At 41.4% G+C, this 20,711-nt stretch overlaps 1 protein-coding gene across 12 annotated transcripts in view; it reads left to right on the forward strand.

The window, feature by feature from the left end:
* magi2a (membrane associated guanylate kinase, WW and PDZ domain containing 2a) overlaps positions 1–20,501 on the forward strand; it is a 273,490-nt gene extending 252,989 nt beyond the window's left edge. For 5 of the 12 annotated variants that reach the window (XM_004548382.3, XM_012918392.3, XM_012918393.3 and 2 more), the window contains 10 exons: positions 121–162; positions 249–364; positions 662–854; positions 3,756–4,013; positions 4,494–4,679; positions 5,749–5,965; positions 6,682–6,907; positions 8,212–8,364; positions 12,459–12,597; positions 15,826–20,501. In XM_004548382.3, the coding sequence (XP_004548439.1) occupies positions 121–162; positions 249–364; positions 662–854; positions 3,756–4,013; positions 4,494–4,679; positions 5,749–5,965; positions 6,682–6,907; positions 8,212–8,364; positions 12,459–12,597; positions 15,826–16,547 (2,252 nt within the window). In that variant the 3' untranslated portion in view covers positions 16,548–20,501. Of the gene's footprint in view, positions 1–120; positions 163–248; positions 365–661; positions 855–3,755; positions 4,014–4,493; positions 4,680–5,748; positions 5,966–6,681; positions 6,908–8,211; positions 8,365–12,458; positions 12,598–12,883; positions 12,995–15,825 lie in introns of all 12 variants that reach the window. The other 7 variants (XM_012918391.3, XM_004548383.3, XM_012918394.4 and 4 more) reach the window with 6 other exon arrangements.
* The last annotated feature ends 210 nt before the right edge of the window (positions 20,502–20,711 follow it).

A 20,711-nucleotide genomic window follows, 5' to 3' on the forward strand; every position in this document is an offset into this window, starting at 1 on the left:
AGCCTTTATGGGAGCGTCTGTGTTTACTGGTGTACTCTTTGGATGTGTATGAGCATTTTTTTGTGCATTTTGCATTGTTTACAGGGACATCCTGTCCTTTGTCTTCATCTTTTAATCTAGATCCTGGGCAGCCAAGGACTGTTTTCCCTCTGGACTCTTCAGGTAAACACATACTCCTTACAGCGACGCTGGAGCTCCGCACACTGTCAGGCCAGGACTTTAATTATTTTCCTCTTGTTTTGCCTCAGGAGGAGAGTACCAGGACATCGAGGTCCACCTGCGCCGACAGAAGTCCGGGTTCGGTTTCCGGGTGCTGGGCGGGGATGAGGCGGGGCAGCCTGTGAGTCCGGAGACGCGTGAGAAGGCTCGTATGGCAGTGGGCGTGGAACCCTGTCATTTTCTCCTCTCTTAACCCACTACACACACTGTGAACACCTAACCTGACCTTTGCCCCCTGAGAGAGTGCTGGCTGTGGCTGCTTTGGTGTTTATTGCTGTTTTTTACTGTAACACAACAATATTTTAGCCATGTAACTGAGTTATTAATGTGTCAGTATAACAACCACTTAACACCCACTTGCATGTGACCCACACAGTCTACACTCCGGAGTCTCGGGGCTTATGAGTCCGAAATCTTTCTGACAGCCTGCGTTTAAAAACAGATTCTCATCGGGGCGATCATCGAGAAGAGTCCAGCGGATCTAGATGGGCGCCTGCGGCCCGGCGATGAGCTGCTGTTTGTTGATGGAATCCCAGTGGTGGGGAAGCCACACAGATATGTCATTGACCTGATGCACGGGGCAGCACGTACCGGCCAGGTGAATCTGGTTATCAGGAGGAGGGTTCAGGCGGCAGGTGAGGAAACAGCAGAGTCATCAATCTGGGATTCCTTCTTTATAGATTGTTTTAATCCACTGTTTAACACAGCATAAATGTACTGCTCTGGATTATAAAAGTGTGCAGCGTGCCTCTCCTCTGTCTGTTCTCGTCCTCCTCTATTACCTCTCCTGGTCTCATTCATGTCCTGTAATGATTCAGGTTTAATTAGTCAGAAAACCGAACCACTAATCTCTGAGTAATTATGCTGAAGCCTCTCTGAAAAACACATTAGCACACCTTCGCTCTCACGCACACACATTTCTCGCTCCCTTTCCTTACTTGAGTTTCTTTACCGTGGAGACTGAGCTGGCGCTTCTTCCTCTGAACTACAGCCTGTCCTGTTCTCATTATTACGCCCTCCACCACACACATGCACATGTTCCTCTCACCAATCAAATTCTTCCCACTCTAGTCCGCCCTGTCTGTCAATTTCTTCTCCACCAAAGGCTACAGTCTGACTCATGCCTGGCCTCTTGTGTGGCCCTTACTTCCATCCTAATTGTCTGACTCCCACTCGCACTTTACGAAGTATCAGACTCTCTCTGCTCCGAGCTCACACTTTAGCCCGCACCCAGTAACCCACATTTTGCACAAATCATTGGCTTTTTTCACTATTTTCCTCCTCATGTGATAATAATTTGTGCACTCATTGGGTAAAGAAATACTAAATGTGGGCTCAAACCTTTTAATGATAACAAAGCTTGTCATAGCCTCACATTTACAGTTTAAATCCTGAACTGTTTAACTACAGAAGAGCGCAGCCCCACTTACTAGTGAACTATGAAAACAACACTGGGTTCGATCAGTCAGTGTGCCAGAGTGCATATGCACACTTTTGTCAGTGTATGCTAGAGGTGCTAGAAGCTACTTTAGCTGTGGTCAGATTGACATAAGGCAGCGTTTTAATGATGTGTTTTGAATTGCTGTCCTATGTTCGCTTCTCGATTCTTCACAGGGATGAGGTCTAGTTCCAGCTTAGGGGGGAAGATGAAAAACACTTTGCTGGCAAAACTGTGTAGATTTTCCACATGCAAAATGATCTTTGGATTCTATGAAAGTAACTCTGTATCCTGCTGATATTTTTTTCTAGTTAGGAATCTTTAGCTTCTTTGAAGGGGACTTTTATGCTTTCACTTATTTTATGTCACTTGAACATTTCAAAACTGTGGATGATCATATTAAAGTTGGGGGATCCTGTGAATCAAGCAAAGCTACTCTAGTATAGTACAAAAGCAATATAGAGATGGACATTTCTGTATTGTACATGGAAAAATGTAACAGTGACACTACTTCAAAGTGTCACAACACTGCTTTATCACTGGATTGTGAGTAGAAGAATTAAAGAAGCAGGAAACAAAGAATTAAACTGTTCCAGGAGCTCCCTGGAATCCACCTGGGGATTTCTATGATCCTCCAACAGCATCTCATGGAAATATATGTAGAGATCGCTCATGCCTCCAGCCTTGTTGCTATGCGCACACCTGGTTACAAAACCTGTAAGGTGCACCAGCTGTTTGTAACATCATTTTTGGGATGAGATGCCGTTCTCAAGAGCAGTAGTAGCGAGCATGAACTGCACTGATAGAAGGTAACAAGAGTTTAAAGGTACTTTAATTCATTTAAGAACTTAATATTGTATTATTCAGCGCACCACAATAATTTGACACCTGGAGTCACCTGCAAATAAAGGATTTCACGATCTTATTAAATGCAGCAAATTGTTAAGGATCAAATTACTGAAGAAAAAAATTATTTTTGTTCTTACTGTGTTTCAGAAGTCTAAATTGTAAGCTGCTAACTGCTACACTTTTCTGATGGTTTACTTAAAATAGCAATGTGAGGGCTAGAGGGTTACATCATCAAAAAAAATAAAAAATCCACACACGAAAAAAGCTGCCTTATTTGAATGCTGCGACACAGCAGGGTTGCCGTTGTAGAGAGGGTCCTGAAAAAAACTCCATCTCAGCTGGCTGCAACAGGAAAATGCTCATTGTGCACTTTTGTATTATGAAGCAATGATGTATTTTTGATATGTTTTAGCTTGTGGCCTTCATCTGGATCATTAATGTATACATTGTAAGTGTTAATAGGGTTTGTAAGTCCTTTCCTCTCCCATTAGGCTCCTTAAGGTCTCCGATGTCTTAAAATATCTTAAATAAGCATTTACATTTTTATAATTATAATGAGCTTTGAAAGTCATGTTTGAAATAAAGATATGACCACCTTTATTCTTCAGCACCTCCTGTAAGCCTTCTTGGAATTCCTTTAAGTAGACTTCAGGAATAGTTCTCCAGGCTTCTTGAAGGACATCCAAAGCTCTTCTTTGGATGTTGTCTTTACTTTGTTCTGTTCTCTGTCAAGATGATCCGACACTGCGTCCTCTTAGGTCTCCGTAGAGGTCTGTGCATGACTGATAGTTTCACCTGTGGTTTTTTTCTATCCAGGTATACTATTACTGCATTGGCAGTGTGTTTGGGATCAGTATTATACTGAAAAATTAAGTCGTTGCCAATTAGATGCTTTCCAGATGGTTTAAAGCTGACAATACTTTTCGTTGTTCGTAATTTCATCAATTTTGACAAAGATTTCCTAACAGGTTTTTCTTCTTTGTTCAGGAGGTGACTTGCAGATCCTTTTCATCTGCTTTAGATAGTTTTTTTTTTTTTTTTCTTTTGTCCTCCAATTGTGCAGTTCACTCAACCTTTAAGAATTCACTTCACACCAAGTTGAGATATGTCAGGTTTAGGGCTAACAGCTCTTTAAGATTCACCTTGTTGGTGCAAACATACAATTTTATGCCTTTGACATTAATCTGCACATTTGGGAAGGGTTCTCAAACATACCTCTGTTCTGATTCCTCTCTGCGTCGCCCTACAGGCGAGTCTTGTCCAGAAAACGGCCGCAGCCCAGGTTCTGTCTCCACGCAGCACAGCTCCCCACGTAGTGACTTCACGTATGGCAACAGCACCAGCACACCCCAGGCTCCCAACGCTGGCATGGGCAACACCGGTGCTACTTCAGACGGGATCTCGAACACACAACCAAGCGATGTCATAATCAGCCGAAAGGAGAGCGAGGGCTTCGGTTTCGTCATCATCAGCTCGCTCAACCGGCCTGAGGCGGCCACAACTAACAGTGAGTCCAGTGATTATTAAAGAGTCAAGTAGGTGCTTAAGCATCATCAGTCATTCTCTGCTTAGCATAACAACTGCTTCGAGTGCTAAACATTGTGGCAAAGCTCATAGATGCTTGTCAATAATCAGGTAGTCTCTTTATAGTGTGAAGAAAACTTATTGGTTAGGGTAGGCAAGGTCACGGCTTGGTAAAAAGTGAAGCGCCTCTCATTCTAGCTCCTCAATTATACATGCCCTCCCACAGCACGTCAGTCACACACATATCTGGCGCACTGCTCTGAGCATCAGTGCATCGCCCACACACACATGAAGAAAAACTGGATGCCTTACGTAAGCCTGAGGTGAATAGCAAAATGAGAGAGGCAGAGACACGTTCAGTCAGTCAGGCAGTGAGTGGTGTGTGAGCACAGACTAGCGTAATCCTCCAATCTGCTGCCGAGCGCGTCTTTACCCGCTGTTGCGTGTGTGAATGCTCCAACAGCTGTGCCCCACAAAATTGGCCGCATCATCGAGGGCAGCCCGGCAGACCGCTGCGGGAAGCTGAAGGTGGGAGACAGGATACTGGCGGTGAACAACCAGTCCATCGTCAACATGCCGCACGCTGACATCGTTAAGCTGATCAAAGATGCAGGCCTTAGTGTCACCCTGAGGATCATACCACAGGAAGGTGAGACATGGACACACACGCACACAAAACACCTGCTGACGGTGATTCATGACAGATATTGAATTAGCTTTGTTAAATGAAAGCTGCAAAGCCTTGTGTCACATTCACAAGCCAGTCATACTCTGTTTTTATGACACCTCTGCATGCAGATGCTTGGAACAGAAGTGCACGTCTCTAACAATAACACTAATACAGAACACACTCCGGCTGTGTCACTGAGAAATGTGTTCCCTTCTCCCATTTACCAAGTGATTCTTTTCATTTGTTGCTTTTGAGAAAGATTTCAATTCAACAAGAGACTTTTAACTACTCACAATAAACTTGAATCACAGCAACCAAGGCTGCCGAGAAAGGATTTTCTTTTTGCATCACTTCCCACTGATATTCCACTGACATTTGTATTCCCATTAGTTTGAAATACCTGTAGATTTTTGACCACTGTTAGTGGGCCCAATAAGGGATGCACATTACAATGAGGAGTAAGCGAGACTCACTGATGATCGTAAAAAAACACACACTTTCACCAAATGATTACACAATAGACTTTGATAAAGCTGCAGTTGTGTTGCTAGATAGATTTAAACCCATTGTACTTCTCCACTGCTGGCCAATCACAGCAAGAAGCAGCTGAGGATATTGTGTAGCCATAGAAATTGCCAACCCTGGCAGTAGTTGTGTTTTATTTAAAATAGAAAATAAAGGTCTACATATCAATATTTTTTATTAAGAATTATTCAAATCAAGAACACTTTCACCACCACCCAGCTTTAATCGGCCGCTTGATTTTTTTTCAGGCCATTGTTTCATTTCTGTCATAGTAAATAAAGTGAAGACTCAAATATGCCCTTAGGCATGTGGTGAAAACCTAAACAGGAATCTCCTTTTCCGCTCAGATTTAGTAGTTGAAAAGAAATAAATAGCGCCGTTACTCCAGCAGATCAACTTTATCAGAGGACAATAGGTTTGCTGTGCTGCCCTCAAGTGGCCAAGACAATCAAGTTATAGTGACAAGACAGCCTTAGCTGATACCTTATGGTTTGATTTTCTTACATCACATTCTGTTTTTCAGAGGTGAGCAATCCTCCATCAGCCCCCAGCTCGGAGAAGCAGAGCCCCATGGCTCACCAGCACAGCCCTAAGGCCCAGCTAAACACTGCAGCCTCCCTGTCTAACCAAGCAGTGACAGAACCGAGCCCCTCTGCCAGCCAGCCCAACCCCATGCCCCACCAGAGCCCTGTGACTCAGCTTCCTGCCCCGACACCTCAGACCTACACCCACGAGAGCAGGTAAGAGTCGGTTTACAAGCAGCTGCCTTGATTTTTTTTTTTTTATGACGCAGTGAAGCATTTTTTATAGACTAGCTCTTTATCTGCCACTGGGGTGAAACACCGTTCCTCTGGGAATAAAGGTACCCTGAGCGAGTCAGATATCTCCTTTCTCTTTCTCTTCACCTTGCGCTCGAGCCTCTCTCTTCTCCCCTTTTCAGTTTCTTTTTCCAGCTTCATCTTTGTCTCTCTTATTGTCCCTTCTCTTTGTTCATCTCTCACGCTCGCTCACTATTTTGTTGTATAACATCACTTAACTCTTATGGAGTGCTAAATTATTTACATAAATTGCTTCTTTATCGAGATCTGTTGAATATTTTACCAAGAACTACAGGGGTCCCAAAATTTACAGCCTCATTTCCTTTCCCTCTGCTTTACACAGTATTCAGATATCTTTGCACTCATCAGCGTGAGAGAGAGTTTGTTTTTATTATAAACATTTTATGTGATGTTTAATTTCCTCACTTAAGTTGTGTTTAATGGTTGTCATTTCAAAACTAAAAACAAGCCATTTCTGTCAGCGCCGGATGACCCAGCAGTTTGTTAGAGATGGGGTTTCTTTTGTTTGCTAAGCACGCTGAAAGATAACACGAGTAATCTTCCATGTCCAAAGGTGGTGATGACAGCTGTAGGAATCCTCCCTGGAAGTTCCTCCTTCATTCTCATTGGTCTGTTAGTTACAGGTCTGAGGTGAAGGCGAGGCAAGATGTTAAACCAGACATCCGACAGCCACCATTCACAGACTACCGACAGCCGCCGGTGGACTACCGGCACCCTCCCGTGGCAGACTACCGGCAGCCGCCCACGTTGGATTACAGACACCCGCCTCTGCTGGACTATCGACAGCTAGCCACAGATGCTAGACAATTTGCCATCCCAGAGTACCGAATGCCACCAGTTCAAGTAAGGAAGGACTTTGCCTTGAGGATGAGAGTGACTCATCCTTCAACAGACTCTTTTCTGAAGGTCAAATCATACCGGATTGTCAATATGAACATTGATATTTGAAATCTAGGACATAATCATATCATATCAGTCCCCTACAGCTCTACGGAGCCTTTTTAGTATCTGTTAACTCTTTTTCTTTCAATTTTATCTCTGCTATCTGTGCACAAATCCAATTAAGAGCCAGACATGAGTTGGTGAAAACCTAAAATTGAGCACAGCGTTCGTTCAGGCAGGTCACAAAGTTGAGCTCAGCCTGCAATCCTGCATGATCAGCTGATGACAGCTGAGCTCAGTGCCAGCTTACAGGACCTAATGGCTCAGCTGGTACCCCTGTACACATCCAACTGACAAATCTTAGGCCTGCCTACAGATGCCAAGTCATTTTGCGGCACTTACAACACAGCTCCTACTTTTCATGCTGCATATCTGTTCTCTGTGCTCCGTTATGTATGGACTGTCTTCCTGCTGCTGTTTGCACTAATACAAACTCCTCCATAGAAGGGAAACGGGCTCCCAGCACAGAGCTGTACCACCACTTATAAATTATTGCAGGTGTAAAGAAACCTTCCTTCTCCTTACTGAGCAGGTTAAAGGAGAGCGATAAATGGACTTAAAGTTGTATGGTGGCCATAAATATGACAAAAAATTGCCAATATTTCACCAATGATATTTTGGATGTGTAAATAAGAAACTACTTCCTAACAAGTAAACTTAAAATTTGAGCTGTATATCAACCTTGTGTTCACAGCTCAGCTGCCAGTGGCCAATAAATGTATAAATACTTCTAAATTTGGTTGGTGATCAGGGACATGCTGAGAGGAACATTTTAAAGTTACAAATTCAGGGTCTAAAATAATGTTTTAGGGCTCACATGGTGAAAAAGCTGTTACGTGGCACTGAATTACCTCAAACATATTTTTCATTGCACAGTCTCTTGTACAATAATGTAGTAAAATATATTTCCAGAGAGATTGTTTTTCTATTATATTCTAAGCTTGTTTCTAGATATTTTGAGTTTTTGTATAAACCCTTTGTTTTTCTATTTAAAGCTGGTTTTGTCTGTCAAAGTAAATGCCGTGTTATTTCTCAAAACCTCATGTATTGAAGCTAAAGTTTTGGTCTTATTAGCACCTCCCCCATTGCTTTTGCTCCGTTCTCCTTCAAAAAAACTATTATTGGAGACAATTTTCTGCAGTCATAGTCTGTTTTGTGCTCGAGTACGACTGCATCTGATCATGCGTGATCTCTGCTTGTCTCAGCTTACACAGGACTTCGACTTCTTCACAGTGGAGCTGGAGAAGAGCGTGAAGGGCTTCGGTTTTAGCATCCGTGGAGGGCGGGAGTACAAAATGGACCTCTTTGTCCTACGACTCGCAGAGGACGGGCCGGCCATTCGCAACGGGAGGATGAGGGTAGGGTTTGATGACATCATTTCCTTTAAGAAAGCGATTACCCCATCGTTAAAAGTTAAGCTGCTTTCAATCTTTGCTGCATTACACGGTGTTGTCTGTAATTGTCTGATGTTATCAACGCTGCAACTGCAACTTTTTTTTGTGCCAGCTAAGAAATAATCTGTCAAAATAACTTATGTATGAGATGGTTTGTCCTTCTGATGCTGATCGCAAGTTTGTCTCCTCCCAAATTCCCAAAACTTAACTTCTTCCTTTTGTTTAGCATCAGGTGATATTCAGCAGGTTAAAGACAGATTTAATCATTTAATGGGGCCATCATGATGTCATGTGTTTGATGGTCTCCACAGCTACACAGTTATCCTTTTAGCTAAAAAAACAAAGCAGCACACACATTTTCTGAATTACATATATATATGTAATAACAATAAATCCAGTGGAAATGAAAATAAAACCCTTCCACTTCCCCAGCAGCTTTTCTGTCTTTGGCGTTTCCCTCAGTCCTGTTTTCTTTTTCTTGCATGTCCTCCGATTCTTACATCTGCGGCTGTTAGCCTCAGTATGCACTACAGTGCTTATCTGTAATGAACCTGTCAAAGATAATGGTGTAAAATGCCCCTGAGGGAGATATTACTTTTCCTTTTCTGTGTTGTAATCGTTGTAGTCCAGTGGCTCCAGACGGACGTGGAAAAGGAAGCAGGAATACTTGTGGAGCTCTACTTAAAATCAGTAAACAAACTGCTGTGAAGTAGTGATAGTTTCTTTTTAAGTATTTAGTATTAAACAAAGAAAGTGAGAAAGAAAAAGTCAAACTGATTACCAGTAAAGTTTCTGGACATAAAAAAACTCCTATGACAGGTTTCATGTTGTACCAATTAACTGATGTAGCAGTCTACTACAGTAAGTTACATTTTAAGTTGGAAAGAGCTGCATTCAGTTCTCATTAAACATGGAAGTAACTAACACATTAGTTTAGAGTGCTTTGTTGAAGCCTCAAGTTGAGCATTTTGAAGTAGATGTGGACGAGTGACGTGTGGATCTGACAAACAAAAAAAAAGGACAAGTTCACATGAATAACTGTGTCAGTGAGAAGGTAGGCGCGCCCTACAGCAAACCCTGGTTTGATTGATTTTTTTGACTCTAACTGGAGCCACGCTTTGCACAATTAAATGTGTTTATCAAATACTCAAAACAAAAACAATGCCATGTTCAAAGTCATTTAAATCCCCTTTCTTGCCCATTTTGATGACCATTCAAGCAGGTTGCCTTGATCGTGTCTGCATACCTCAGTACACTGAGTCGGTGCCATGTGATTGGCTGATTCGATATTTCGGTTAAAACGCAGTTGAACAGGTGTACATAATAAACTGGTTAGTTTCAGTTGTTACCAAATAAAGCAAAATATAAAATGTACAAAACAGAAGTTTTACAAACCCGAGAGGGCACCTATGCGGTCACCCTCTCGGGTTAATTTTGAACTGTAAAGTTTTATTTTGTGTCCTAATGACATGTAAAATAAGTAAATAAAGCCAATGCCCCAGGATTTTACTTAAGTAGACGCATGTATGCGCTTCATATTTGTCACCGTTGATTGATCAAACAGTGTAAGCCGTGTGATCCCTCCTCCAGCAATCCACGTATCCACACCGCTGCATGCGGCGAGGAATCAATCTGCATTTAACTTAAGCAAATGCGAGACAGTAGTTAAAAAGCATGGCTGTCACTGTGGATTTGAGTAGCGCTTTAACATACTCAGGTGTGGAAACCAAAAAGCCCACATGCTCTGTGACTCCCTGCAGTCACTCTGACATTTTGAGTTTGAGCCAAGTAGTTTCTACTCAACAGGCTCTTAAAAAGGAGGAAAAAAAACCCTCTTGCGAACAAAATAATCAGCAACAAGGAGCGCTTACAATTTCTAACAGGTTTGTTTTTTTTAGGTTAAATGTCACTGTAGATGCTGTTAAGAAAATTGTATGAAGTGATTGATTTTTACCGATAATCATTCAGCACATTTAATTACTTCTCCGAGCTTCGCTCCCATCTCCTGCTTTTTGAGCTCACGTGCTGTCCATTCAGCTTTCTTTCCCTCTTTATTAAAGATGAAAATGGAGATCACGCTCTGCTGCTGTTAGGGGCTGAGGTTTAATGAGAACAGTCTTGGCTTCCACCTCTTCAGACCACTGTAATGACACGTAATGACTCCCCCTCTCTTGACTCTAGTCCACTCCTAACTTTAAAATTACCCTCCTACCATTACTGGGAGACTTCTCCATTTGTTAGTGTAATTGGCTCAGCATGTTTTGTCCTGTTCCTCATGATTTCTCCCATTAGTGAACCTCAGGGCCCTCACATGAAGGGCTTTGAAGTGTTTCATATTTGAGCCATCCTCACATACACCAAGGAGTGGTCACATAAAGAAGGGATAGGCCTGGGAATATTAACTTTAGGTTTTAGCTGAGCTGCTGCTGTTATGATTATTTTATACACTTAACAACCAGTGTATTATGTATTCCTCTTCAACTGCTCATTAACACCTCATTAACACATATATCTAAACAACCAATCAGATAGCAGCAGCCCAATGCATGTAGTTATATAGACATGATCAAAACAAGTCTTGGTTCTAGCTCCTGCTGCTGCTGCTGCTGCTGCTGGTGGTGTAATAACCACAGTGTCCCCAGCAGTAACCAGATGACACACCATGTCACAAAGCTCAAATCATCTCAAACTGGTTGCTTGAATATGAAACTGTACTCAAATGGCCTCCCCAGGCACCAGATCTCAAGTGACTATAGCACCTTTGGATGTAGTGGAACGGGAAAGTCTTAATAAGGATCAAAATCTGTGGAGAATGTTTCCAATACCTTAAAACAGCTCTGAAGGCAAAAGTTCAGAAATCCAATCCAGTACTATTAAGGCGTAACTAATAAAGGGGCCAGTGATTGTAAATCTGTATTGATCCTTATAAACTCACAAGGAAACATTTCATACAAATAGCAAGGGTCATCTAATCATTTAGATTTATCTGCTCCATTCTTACTGCTTTGTTTTGGATTGATTGAGGGCAGTTTGGTTTTCCCTTCAGTGGTCATTGAGCTTTATTGATACTCCGTCTAATCGATGCACACAGCTTCAGACTTGTTCCAGTGGTTGCTGTATTTGGCTGTTCTGAATACAGCCAGCAAAGTATTTATCGATCACAGAACAAAGCTGCCCTAAGTTCATGGCTGAAAAAATACTTCTTCTTTCTTTCAAACAGAAGCAGGTTGACAGTTTCTAGACTGCGTTTGATTTATTCAATTATATTATAGGTGTAGTTGTTACCTTTGTGAGGCCTATGTCTTCAAGCCTACCACTACATTGTTTGATGACTGTAACTAATTTAATGTTCTATGTAATTTTGTTACATTGGTACAATGCAAAATGTTTAATTTAATGGAATCTGATCAAATCAGATTTACTTCTCTGATATACATTTAGTTTATACAAAGCACATTTTTCAATGACAAATCATTTCAATGAATGCCTTTGATTTTATATGTTTCAGTTGCATTTTACTCTAAATTACTGCTTCATGTTTATTGATGTTGAAGAGTCATTTCCGAGTGTATGTCATGAAGAAAAATTAAATGACAAAAAAGGGCATGATCTGAAAGCAAGGATGGAAGATAAATGCTGTGTATGAATGTTCTGGTCTGTTGCACAGCAAAGATGATGCAAACAATTTAATAACAAGAGACCAAGCAACCACAAAAGTAGGAAAATAGGGCTATATATCAGACTTGCTTTTTGGTGGCTTACAGTTACACACATGACACATCACTGATGTATCCCTAAATTGTCACTAATCAAATAAAGGCAAAAATGCCTAAAAGCACTATTTAAAAACCATCCATACGTTTAGTCTAAAGCAAATAAACCCCAGTCTACAATCCAGAAAGATTTTGCTTAGCTTTGGTTTAGATTTAGCATGTGACCAAAAGCTGTAAGCATATTGTTATAACTAAAATGTCTTATTGATTTGACCTTGCAAGGAAAGTACAAACAGACTTCTCAGCTTCTTTCTTTGTTTTCTTTGCAAACCTCCTGACATGCAGGTTGGGGACCAGATCATTGAGATCAATGGAGAGAGCACTCGGGACATGACCCATGCTAGGGCTATCGAGCTCATCAAGTCTGGGGGCAGGCGGGTTCGTCTCCTCCTAAAGAGGGGTACAGGGCAGGTCCCAGAGTACGGTAAGGTTCTAGACTTTAAATTATTTGTCTCTCAGATCATTTCTTTCTTAACACGTAGTATTTTTTTCACTGTTAATCTAGTATCACATCGACTCTTAGTAATATTAATCTGACATGCATTTTTATTCATATTGTATCTTCTGCCTCTGTAGCCGTCATCCTTTTGTATTTAATCTCTTAGTTCTGTATTTCACTGTTGCTGTAAACTAATTGTCTCTTCTGTCTTAACTAACACTAGTTTATCTTCTGTCCATTTCAGTGATCTATCACTAATTGATTGGTCTAGGTTGTTACTTCCCCTTCTATAGGAATGGTATCTTCCAGTCTCTCCATGTGCATGAAAAGTGACACGCATGGCTCCCCCTATTTCTTCCTAACGGGCCACTCTAAAGACACGGTTTGTGACCATACGAATGTTTCTTTCTCTTCACTTAACCCTGGCTTTCTGTGCTTTGGTATTGTGCGTTGTTTTCACATCAAAACTTGTTTTATAACTTTGAAAAGCCCCAAACTCTTGAAGATTTTTCTTTTCTTTTCTGTTTTTTTGCTCCAGGAGTAATCAACAAAAATCACACCGAGCTGCAGGAGGTTCTAAAATTAGTGAACATAACTCTGTTCCTGACTGAAAGATAAATCAGCCACCAACAGCTACCTATGGGCTCAAAAATAAAGCTATATGAGCGTGCATCCTGAGCCAGCCAGGGGAAATGAACGTGAAATATTACAGCAGATTATTTACCCAGTAAAGTTTCAGCGCAGCATGAATTGAGCCTGGAAGGGGACATTTATTTGTATGACACTGCGGGCAGTAAAACTCCAATGCGTCACTCACTCCTGTGGCTTCTGCGTCAGCATGATGCTCACTTATCTGTTAACCCCCCTCTCTGTGAGGCTTATTCATCAACAACTGGCCTTGGTGGTCACCCCTGTCGCTCCCCCATGTCTGCCCTTCTCTGTTAGTCCCCTTCCAGCCCAGGTTTTAATCTCTCTGTGTGGAGAGCTTTTTTTAATACTTGCCTTGAGCTACAATCTTGAAACATGCACACAAGGAGTCCCGGTGTGGTCAGCCAGACAACACAGCACCCTATCTTTAGATAGCTACTGTTATCCGAGTTCCCCTGCAGCCTAGAAGCGACATTTTTTAACCCACATGGCCTAATCTGCGTGGGTTTGATTCAACATTTAATCATTCCTAGTTTACAAGCAATTCATTTGCATACTGGAAGGTTATTCAAATCACGCGCTGTGATTAATTTGCCTATTTAAAGCATTAGCATACTAATGTTCAAAGGAGCGAGCTATTTTTGTTTCGGGTTGCTGTGAGATTTTTAAGGGTTTATGCAAAATAAAGCACCAAAAATCAAGAGTATAAACTGTGTGATGTAGCTGTGAGTATGAGCACAAATGTTATTTTGTGTTCATCTGCGTGGCGTTGAGATATTGAGTGCGCCCTTTCTAAGGGTATGCGTTTATCAAATTTATCAAAACTTACACTTAAGCTTGCTACTTAGGTGGTCAAAGTTATTTGCTACTTTTAGTAAAGAAACATGAAAGCAAACTATGTAAAAATAGCACTTAGTATCAGCATGTTTCTGCTCAAAACTTTTCTTCTGTTTTGCGTAGTAATTTTCTCTTAAAAGCTTTTTGTCAGAAACAGAAATCAGTTCAGATACAGTTTTTGTATGCTGAGTAATACGTCCTGTGTAACTGCTGTAAACCCTCACACTAACTGCTCGGCACTAAACTGTAGACCTCAGCATTATATTTTGCTTCCAAGGACCCAGATGTTTAAAGTGGTCTTGAGCAGTAGTTCTCCGCTTTCTAAAGGTCTTTTTTCATTCATTTTCATTCCCGTCCTTTCAGGGGAATGTTTTTTTTGTTTGACTCATTCTAGCATTAAAAGGCATCTAACTCAAGGGATGAATCAGTGTTGTGTCTACACAGAACAGACTTTGTGAAGATCCAGTTTTAAATTGTAACTTTTGTTACTACCGGCCTGTCAGAAAAACATGATTTGTTGCAATTTCTTCAGCTAAATCTACCAAAACAAAAAGCCAAAATACCACAATTTGACAGGCATAAAACTGTATTACAAGGTTCAAACTTGGCATATTTCTGCGTGGTGTGCAGCATATTCTTAAAAGATTTGAGGAAACTGGACAAGTCCAGGACAAAAGAATAAATGGCACGCTTAAAAAACTGTCTACAGTAGAAGTCTGTAAAATACATTGCAGGCTCTGTCATGTTTTTTTAAGTTGGTATTTTTGTATGTATTTGGTATTTCCCCATTGCATTCCTCCCCTATTTATTTCACCCCAAAATCTTTTGTAAACATGAAAAATGTGTGGAAGTGTGAGTACTGTCACTGAAAGTGTTTTTAAATACATTCATTAATGAATTATAGTTTTTGTGAGTCAGAGAAGTGATCTTTGGCAGTATCTGACCTCTATCTGATTCTGCTCTTGCTAAACGGTTAAAAATAAGCTTTTCAGATGATTTTGATAAGCACAGATCTAGGTATTTATTTTGTAATGTGCTAAAGTGACTCCGCTGAAATTTAGGGAGATTAAGTGATCCGACATCATAACCAGCATACTGTAGGTAAAACACTGTGAAGCTCCAGTTTGCTCAGAAATGACCTCCTGCTCGTCCTGCATTCAAAATGCTCCAGAGCTTCTTATAATTGGGCCTCATGGCGCCGGTGTAGCAAGCCTAGCCTCTGCCCCCTGCCTAGACCACTGAAAATGACTGATGGCCCAGGGACTGAGGCTCATCGGTGCGGAAACAGAAGCTAACAGTCTGTGAGAGTGGAGAGTTGTGGAGGAATGCACCGCAGATTCAATGCGGAAGCTACACCGATACAGAGTTCCTCCAGCTTTAGAGAAAAAGAGAGAGGCACTCTGCCCCTATGGTTTTCATTCTCACTAAAGCACCACCCTATTGGACACATCATCCATTTCATTAAACCTGTTTTCGATTTTCCGCCAACATTTTCGGTTGGCCAAGGCCTTTAAGAGAGTTATGGGAGGCAGATGGATGTTGTCTAAAAGTAGAGTTGCCCTGTGACACGTCTGAAAGTAGGTTATTGTCCTGTTCTGATATTTACCTCAGTGCTTCCAGCTTGTAGAATAGGCATGATTGCTGTAATGATTAGAGTTTATTTTTTTTAATGTTTTTGGGTGAGTGGTGTTGTTATGTTGTTATTGACTGCATCCATATGCATTCCAGACAATGCCGCCCCATGGGATGGTCGCCCTTCAGCCTCCCCAAGCCTGTCGGAAATAGCCCCTCCCATCGAAAGCCTTTCCATGTCATCGCCTTCATCTCATCTAGCCCCAGCCCCCGACCTTCCTCATCTGCCACCTCAGGATGTCCATCGAGACCCGGTGGCACGAGACAGCAGGACGGAGCATTCGAAGAGCCCCCAGAAAGCCGAGCTGCTAAACCCAGACCCAATCGGCCACGCGAGGAGAGCGGCTGCGACCAGCGGGAGCAGCAGAGCTAAGAAGGAGGGTGGCAGGTCCACCCACAAGGGCCTCAGGATGCAGCCAACTCCTGATGGGGAAGGGGGCAAGGACGGGCAGAGCGGAGAGCCTAAACCTTCCAGAAGCAACAGAGGAAGGTCCAAGGAGAGAAATACTAGGGACAATAGAGAGTCCACTCACTCTCCTAGCAGCTCTAAGCTCCCACACATTAACGGGAACAGCAGGGAAGATGTAGAGCGCTGGAGTGGAGCAAAGCAGGGGGAGCTGGAGCAGAGCAAGCCAAGGCCCAGGGAACTAGAAAGGGGCCAGGGAGAGAGCTGGCCTAGCCTACCCAACAAGAGCACCAGCAGCAGCAGCATCGCAGCGGGGAGGAAGGCCACAGTCTCTCCTGGACCTTGGAAGATCCCTGGATCAGACAAGCTGCCCAGCACCCTGCGCACAGGCACCTCCACTCTGAGCAGATAACCCCGCAGCTTCAGCAGAAAGCAGTGGCCACACTCATCTGAACTAAACCACCCCATCTGGATGAAAGTACCATTCTCACTCCCTCCTGTGCTCCTGCATCCCCTCATCGACCTGTTCTCCCATACAGTCAAAACCAAGAGGAGGGAGGCAGGGTGATCTGGACCACGTGTTTTTAAAGTTTTATTTATGGAACTGTATTTTAAATTATTTTGGAGAAACATATTTTACACCTACCACCTTAAGAACTGGAAAATCATCCAAGTTAACACACACACACACAAAAGAAGAGCAAATAGAGTCTTTGTGTAGCGTGGTGGGAATCATTTGTGGAGTAAATGAATTTTGAAGACCTCTATTTTGCTGAACTGAGGGGGGGGGTGCAAACATGCAAATATAAACAACATAGCAGGAAGTAAATGTCGGATGGATTTTTTTATATATATCTACACAGTGGAGTCTATTTTATGAAAAGGAATGTTTAACGGATGTTTTTGAGGAGAGTGAATGGATCAAAGAGCGACCGCAGAAATAAAATCGACTCATCAGCAGAAACTTTGCCTTAACAGAGACTGTATTGGGCCTGAACCTGTCTTGAATAATCTATCAGATGGTTATAGACATAGATATATTATAACGAATATGAATATGTGGGAACATTTTGTAAATAAGATCATCTTTAAGTGAACATATAGAAATTCTAGTCTACAAATGAGCGAAGCAGCACGACGTGCCCCGGATCTTTAGGTAGCTCCTTGCTCCTGCACACTCCTGTTCCGCCCTGCGATCACAGGTCTGGGTCTCAGCAAGCCTGCTGCGATCGACTGCACGGCCTGTTTGAATCACTCGGGCTTCAGTGGGAGTGTCTCTTCAATCTATTTTCCTTTCTTCTGTGCTTAACGATCAAAGCAATCTGCGACAGCGGTGTCCTGTCGGACACTGAGAGAAGGAGCTTGCGTGATACCAACGAAGGGGCAGAGTGCCTTAGACTGAGGACAAAAGGTTCAACCGTGAAAATACTGCAGAGGGTTCAACAGAGGCTGCTATACAACACCCACTCTACAGATATAAATATAAACTGCATTTCTTTAGTGTGACACGGTGAAATATATAATTTATTTCACAAGCTTATGTATGAAAATGAGTCCATTAGCGGAGGTATCCACGGTCCCTTTTTATTTGTGGTTCATCTCGGGTCATGATGCTTTTCATTACTGATTTCTTAATGAGGTCTGACACCAGTAATTTCCATGAAGAATTGCTTATATGAGATTGTGTAATCAAACGTCGCCACATGGCAGACAGAGCTTTGCACCCTAAACCAAACCAAATTAATAAAATCTGATATTAATTCAGTAGAGAATCAATCTCACCTTCTCAGAAGCTCGCTTGCGTAACAATCTGCATCTCGAAGGAAGGACTGAATGCTCGTGAACGTGACACTTTGTCAGCTGCTGAATTAAATTTATTTTAAGAGATTCTGTCTACACTGTGTGATATTGAGACATATATATCCATGCCAAAGCTCTTTTGAGGGTTCCTGTTTTTTTTTGTTTTTTTTTAAGCATTCCTGCCCAAGAATCTGACTGACTTTGAAGGCAACGCTTGTATTTCTATACATCAAGCTCGTAACTAGCTAAGCCCTGCCGCCTTTGGTAACTGCCACAGTTCCTGTCAAGCTTTCTATTCTTGCACAATGTTTGATAAAACAGTGACGCTAAGACTTCAAACGGCGCGTTCTTGATTACAGGCAGAGGTACTTGAAAGCAGCTTGACATTTAATGTCACAGGAGGGAAAGATTTTTAGGATGAAGACTGTCAGGTGAAGTTGGACAAAATGTCTCATCTGTCTCAGATAGCATTGCCTGAGGTTGCTGGAACATAAACTACACAAAAGTACAAAAGTTACGCTGATACTAATAAAGAGCGTTGGGGAAACTTGATTGAATTAGTAATTTTACAAAACAAACCTGTAAAAAGACAGAAGAGGTAACCTAGTAACCTTTGCAGCGTGCAAAGCTGCTCCTTTATGTTTGCTGACTGTCTCGGTTTTCATATAAGGTGCAATGATGAGTAAGAAAAGAATAAAATTTGATAAAAGTCAGTTCTTTTTTTTTTTTTTACACAGTATTAATATTACTAAAATGTTTCAAAAGAAAAAGCTACTGCACTGAGGTCAAATATGCATATGCGTGTGTAAAAAGCTGTTTGCTAGCCTGTTAGCCACAACAGCATTAAAGTCATAATACCAGTATGTCAGTGTTATGTTCAGATAGCTGCACACTCATAAAGTGGCCAGAAAAAAATGTACTGGAGTCTAAAAATAAGCAACGGTAGCTGGTATTCAGTAGATTACAGTAAAAAAAAAAGCTAAAAAAGTCCCCTCTTTCCTTTTGACAATAAAAACATCTTGGTTTATTTCCAGACTGCAATAAATTCCCATTTTAAATTGTGCATGCATAAAAGTGTCATCCACACTTTTATAGTCTGGAGAGGTGTTCAGTGTGGGTCTTAAATGTGAGCCTAGTGCGCAGCCAAAGCCGTCGCTGTTTATAACAATCAACAGTTCAGTTTTATTTTTCATTTTAAGTTATAACTAAAGTAGGACTAACGTTAATCCTAATCTTGAGTTAATAAATTAATAAAATCTCAAGATACCTCCATCAAAATATTCAGAAAAGACCTTTGAATTAAAAACTCGGTAATACTAAATGAAACCGAAAAGCCCTACAAAATAACCAAAATCCCTGTGATCAACCCACAGACTGACAGAAAAATGGGTGGGACTATTTCATTGCATTTATGGAACATTTATTTGTAGTTTCTGTAGTGAAAAACCCTCATGTAATTGGATTACATGAATCACTGCATCAAAACAAATGTTCAACTGCCAACAAGCTATAATAATAAAATAATGTTAAAAATACTAATTTAGTTACATGTAGTTCTCTGTTCCCCAACACTGTAAGTCACCCTGCAAAGGATTACAGATAAAGCATTAATTCCTTTTGCTATTGTTTTTAGTTTTGAGGCTAAATAACTGCACCGAGATATCACCCACCCTTAAACGTGCCAAACAGTAAGCACACCACACTCTGCATGAATCCAAAGCTTGACAGGGCTGCAGTGCATTCTTTGAGTCACTGAATGGCTGTTGAATGGGAGGAATCTAGCAAACTGTTAATTTTGAGTATTTTTCTCTGAATGAGAATCAAAGAGCCTAAGAAAAAAACAAAAAACCTCCTTTCCTTCTTCTGCTGAGGGACATACTGATAGTGTTTGAGTGAGCAGAGGGACACAAGTCATTATGTTTGCCGTTGTAATCCGTAATTACACACGCACTAAGCAGACTGACTTAAAAACACAATCCAACACAGAGGCTTTGAAATGGGAGGAATGGAGGAATCACCAGCCGGGAGCAAACAATTGAGCTTTTTCAGTCACTTGTAAAATGCCTCAGTTACACACCGTCACATCACACCCATTTAGTTGGACTACTCCTTTATTTTGTGACTTCAGATTTGAGCAGAAGCAGGGAAACGTGTGTCTTTTTTTGCTCTGCCTTTGCACAAATCACTGCTTTCCACATCTGAGCTGTCTCCATCGAGTCAAACTGTAAGTAGTTTTCTAGGGAAATTTTAAAAAGAAAAAAAAAACCTAGGGGTGTGTTAAAGTGTGTGTTTGAGAACAACAAAGACACGCTTTCGCACCACAATATAAACCCCGACAACCTGAGCGGCTCGGTATCACTGTGTAGTGTAATAGCAGTGTGTAGACCCTGAACAAATATCTCTATAAATATGACTCGGTGTACTATTGATGGTCACAAAGACTGTAAGTGGAGCAACTATTTTTATGAAATGCAACACTATGAATATATTAACTTTTGCAAAAATCTTGTTTACCTGTATGATATTCTGAAACGCTGTCAAAATAAACTAAACTCTTGACACAAGATGGGAAATTTCTTAGGATGTGCCGCTGTGTGAGTCCTTGTGGATGTATGGATGCTGTTTTTGTTTGCTCTGTTATGGCCGCAGAGGTTTCCAAATGCAAGATTTGATTAATCAACAAATAAGTTTTATATGTAAAATATTTTTAAAAATTGCCCAAAAAGGAGAGGGGAGTCAAGCAGTTAAATAATGCATAAACCAAACCACTATGATA

Source organism: Maylandia zebra, linkage group LG17 (assembly GCF_041146795.1).
Source record: "Maylandia zebra isolate NMK-2024a linkage group LG17, Mzebra_GT3a, whole genome shotgun sequence".
Classification (NCBI taxonomy): domain Eukaryota; kingdom Metazoa; phylum Chordata; class Actinopteri; order Cichliformes; family Cichlidae; genus Maylandia; species Maylandia zebra.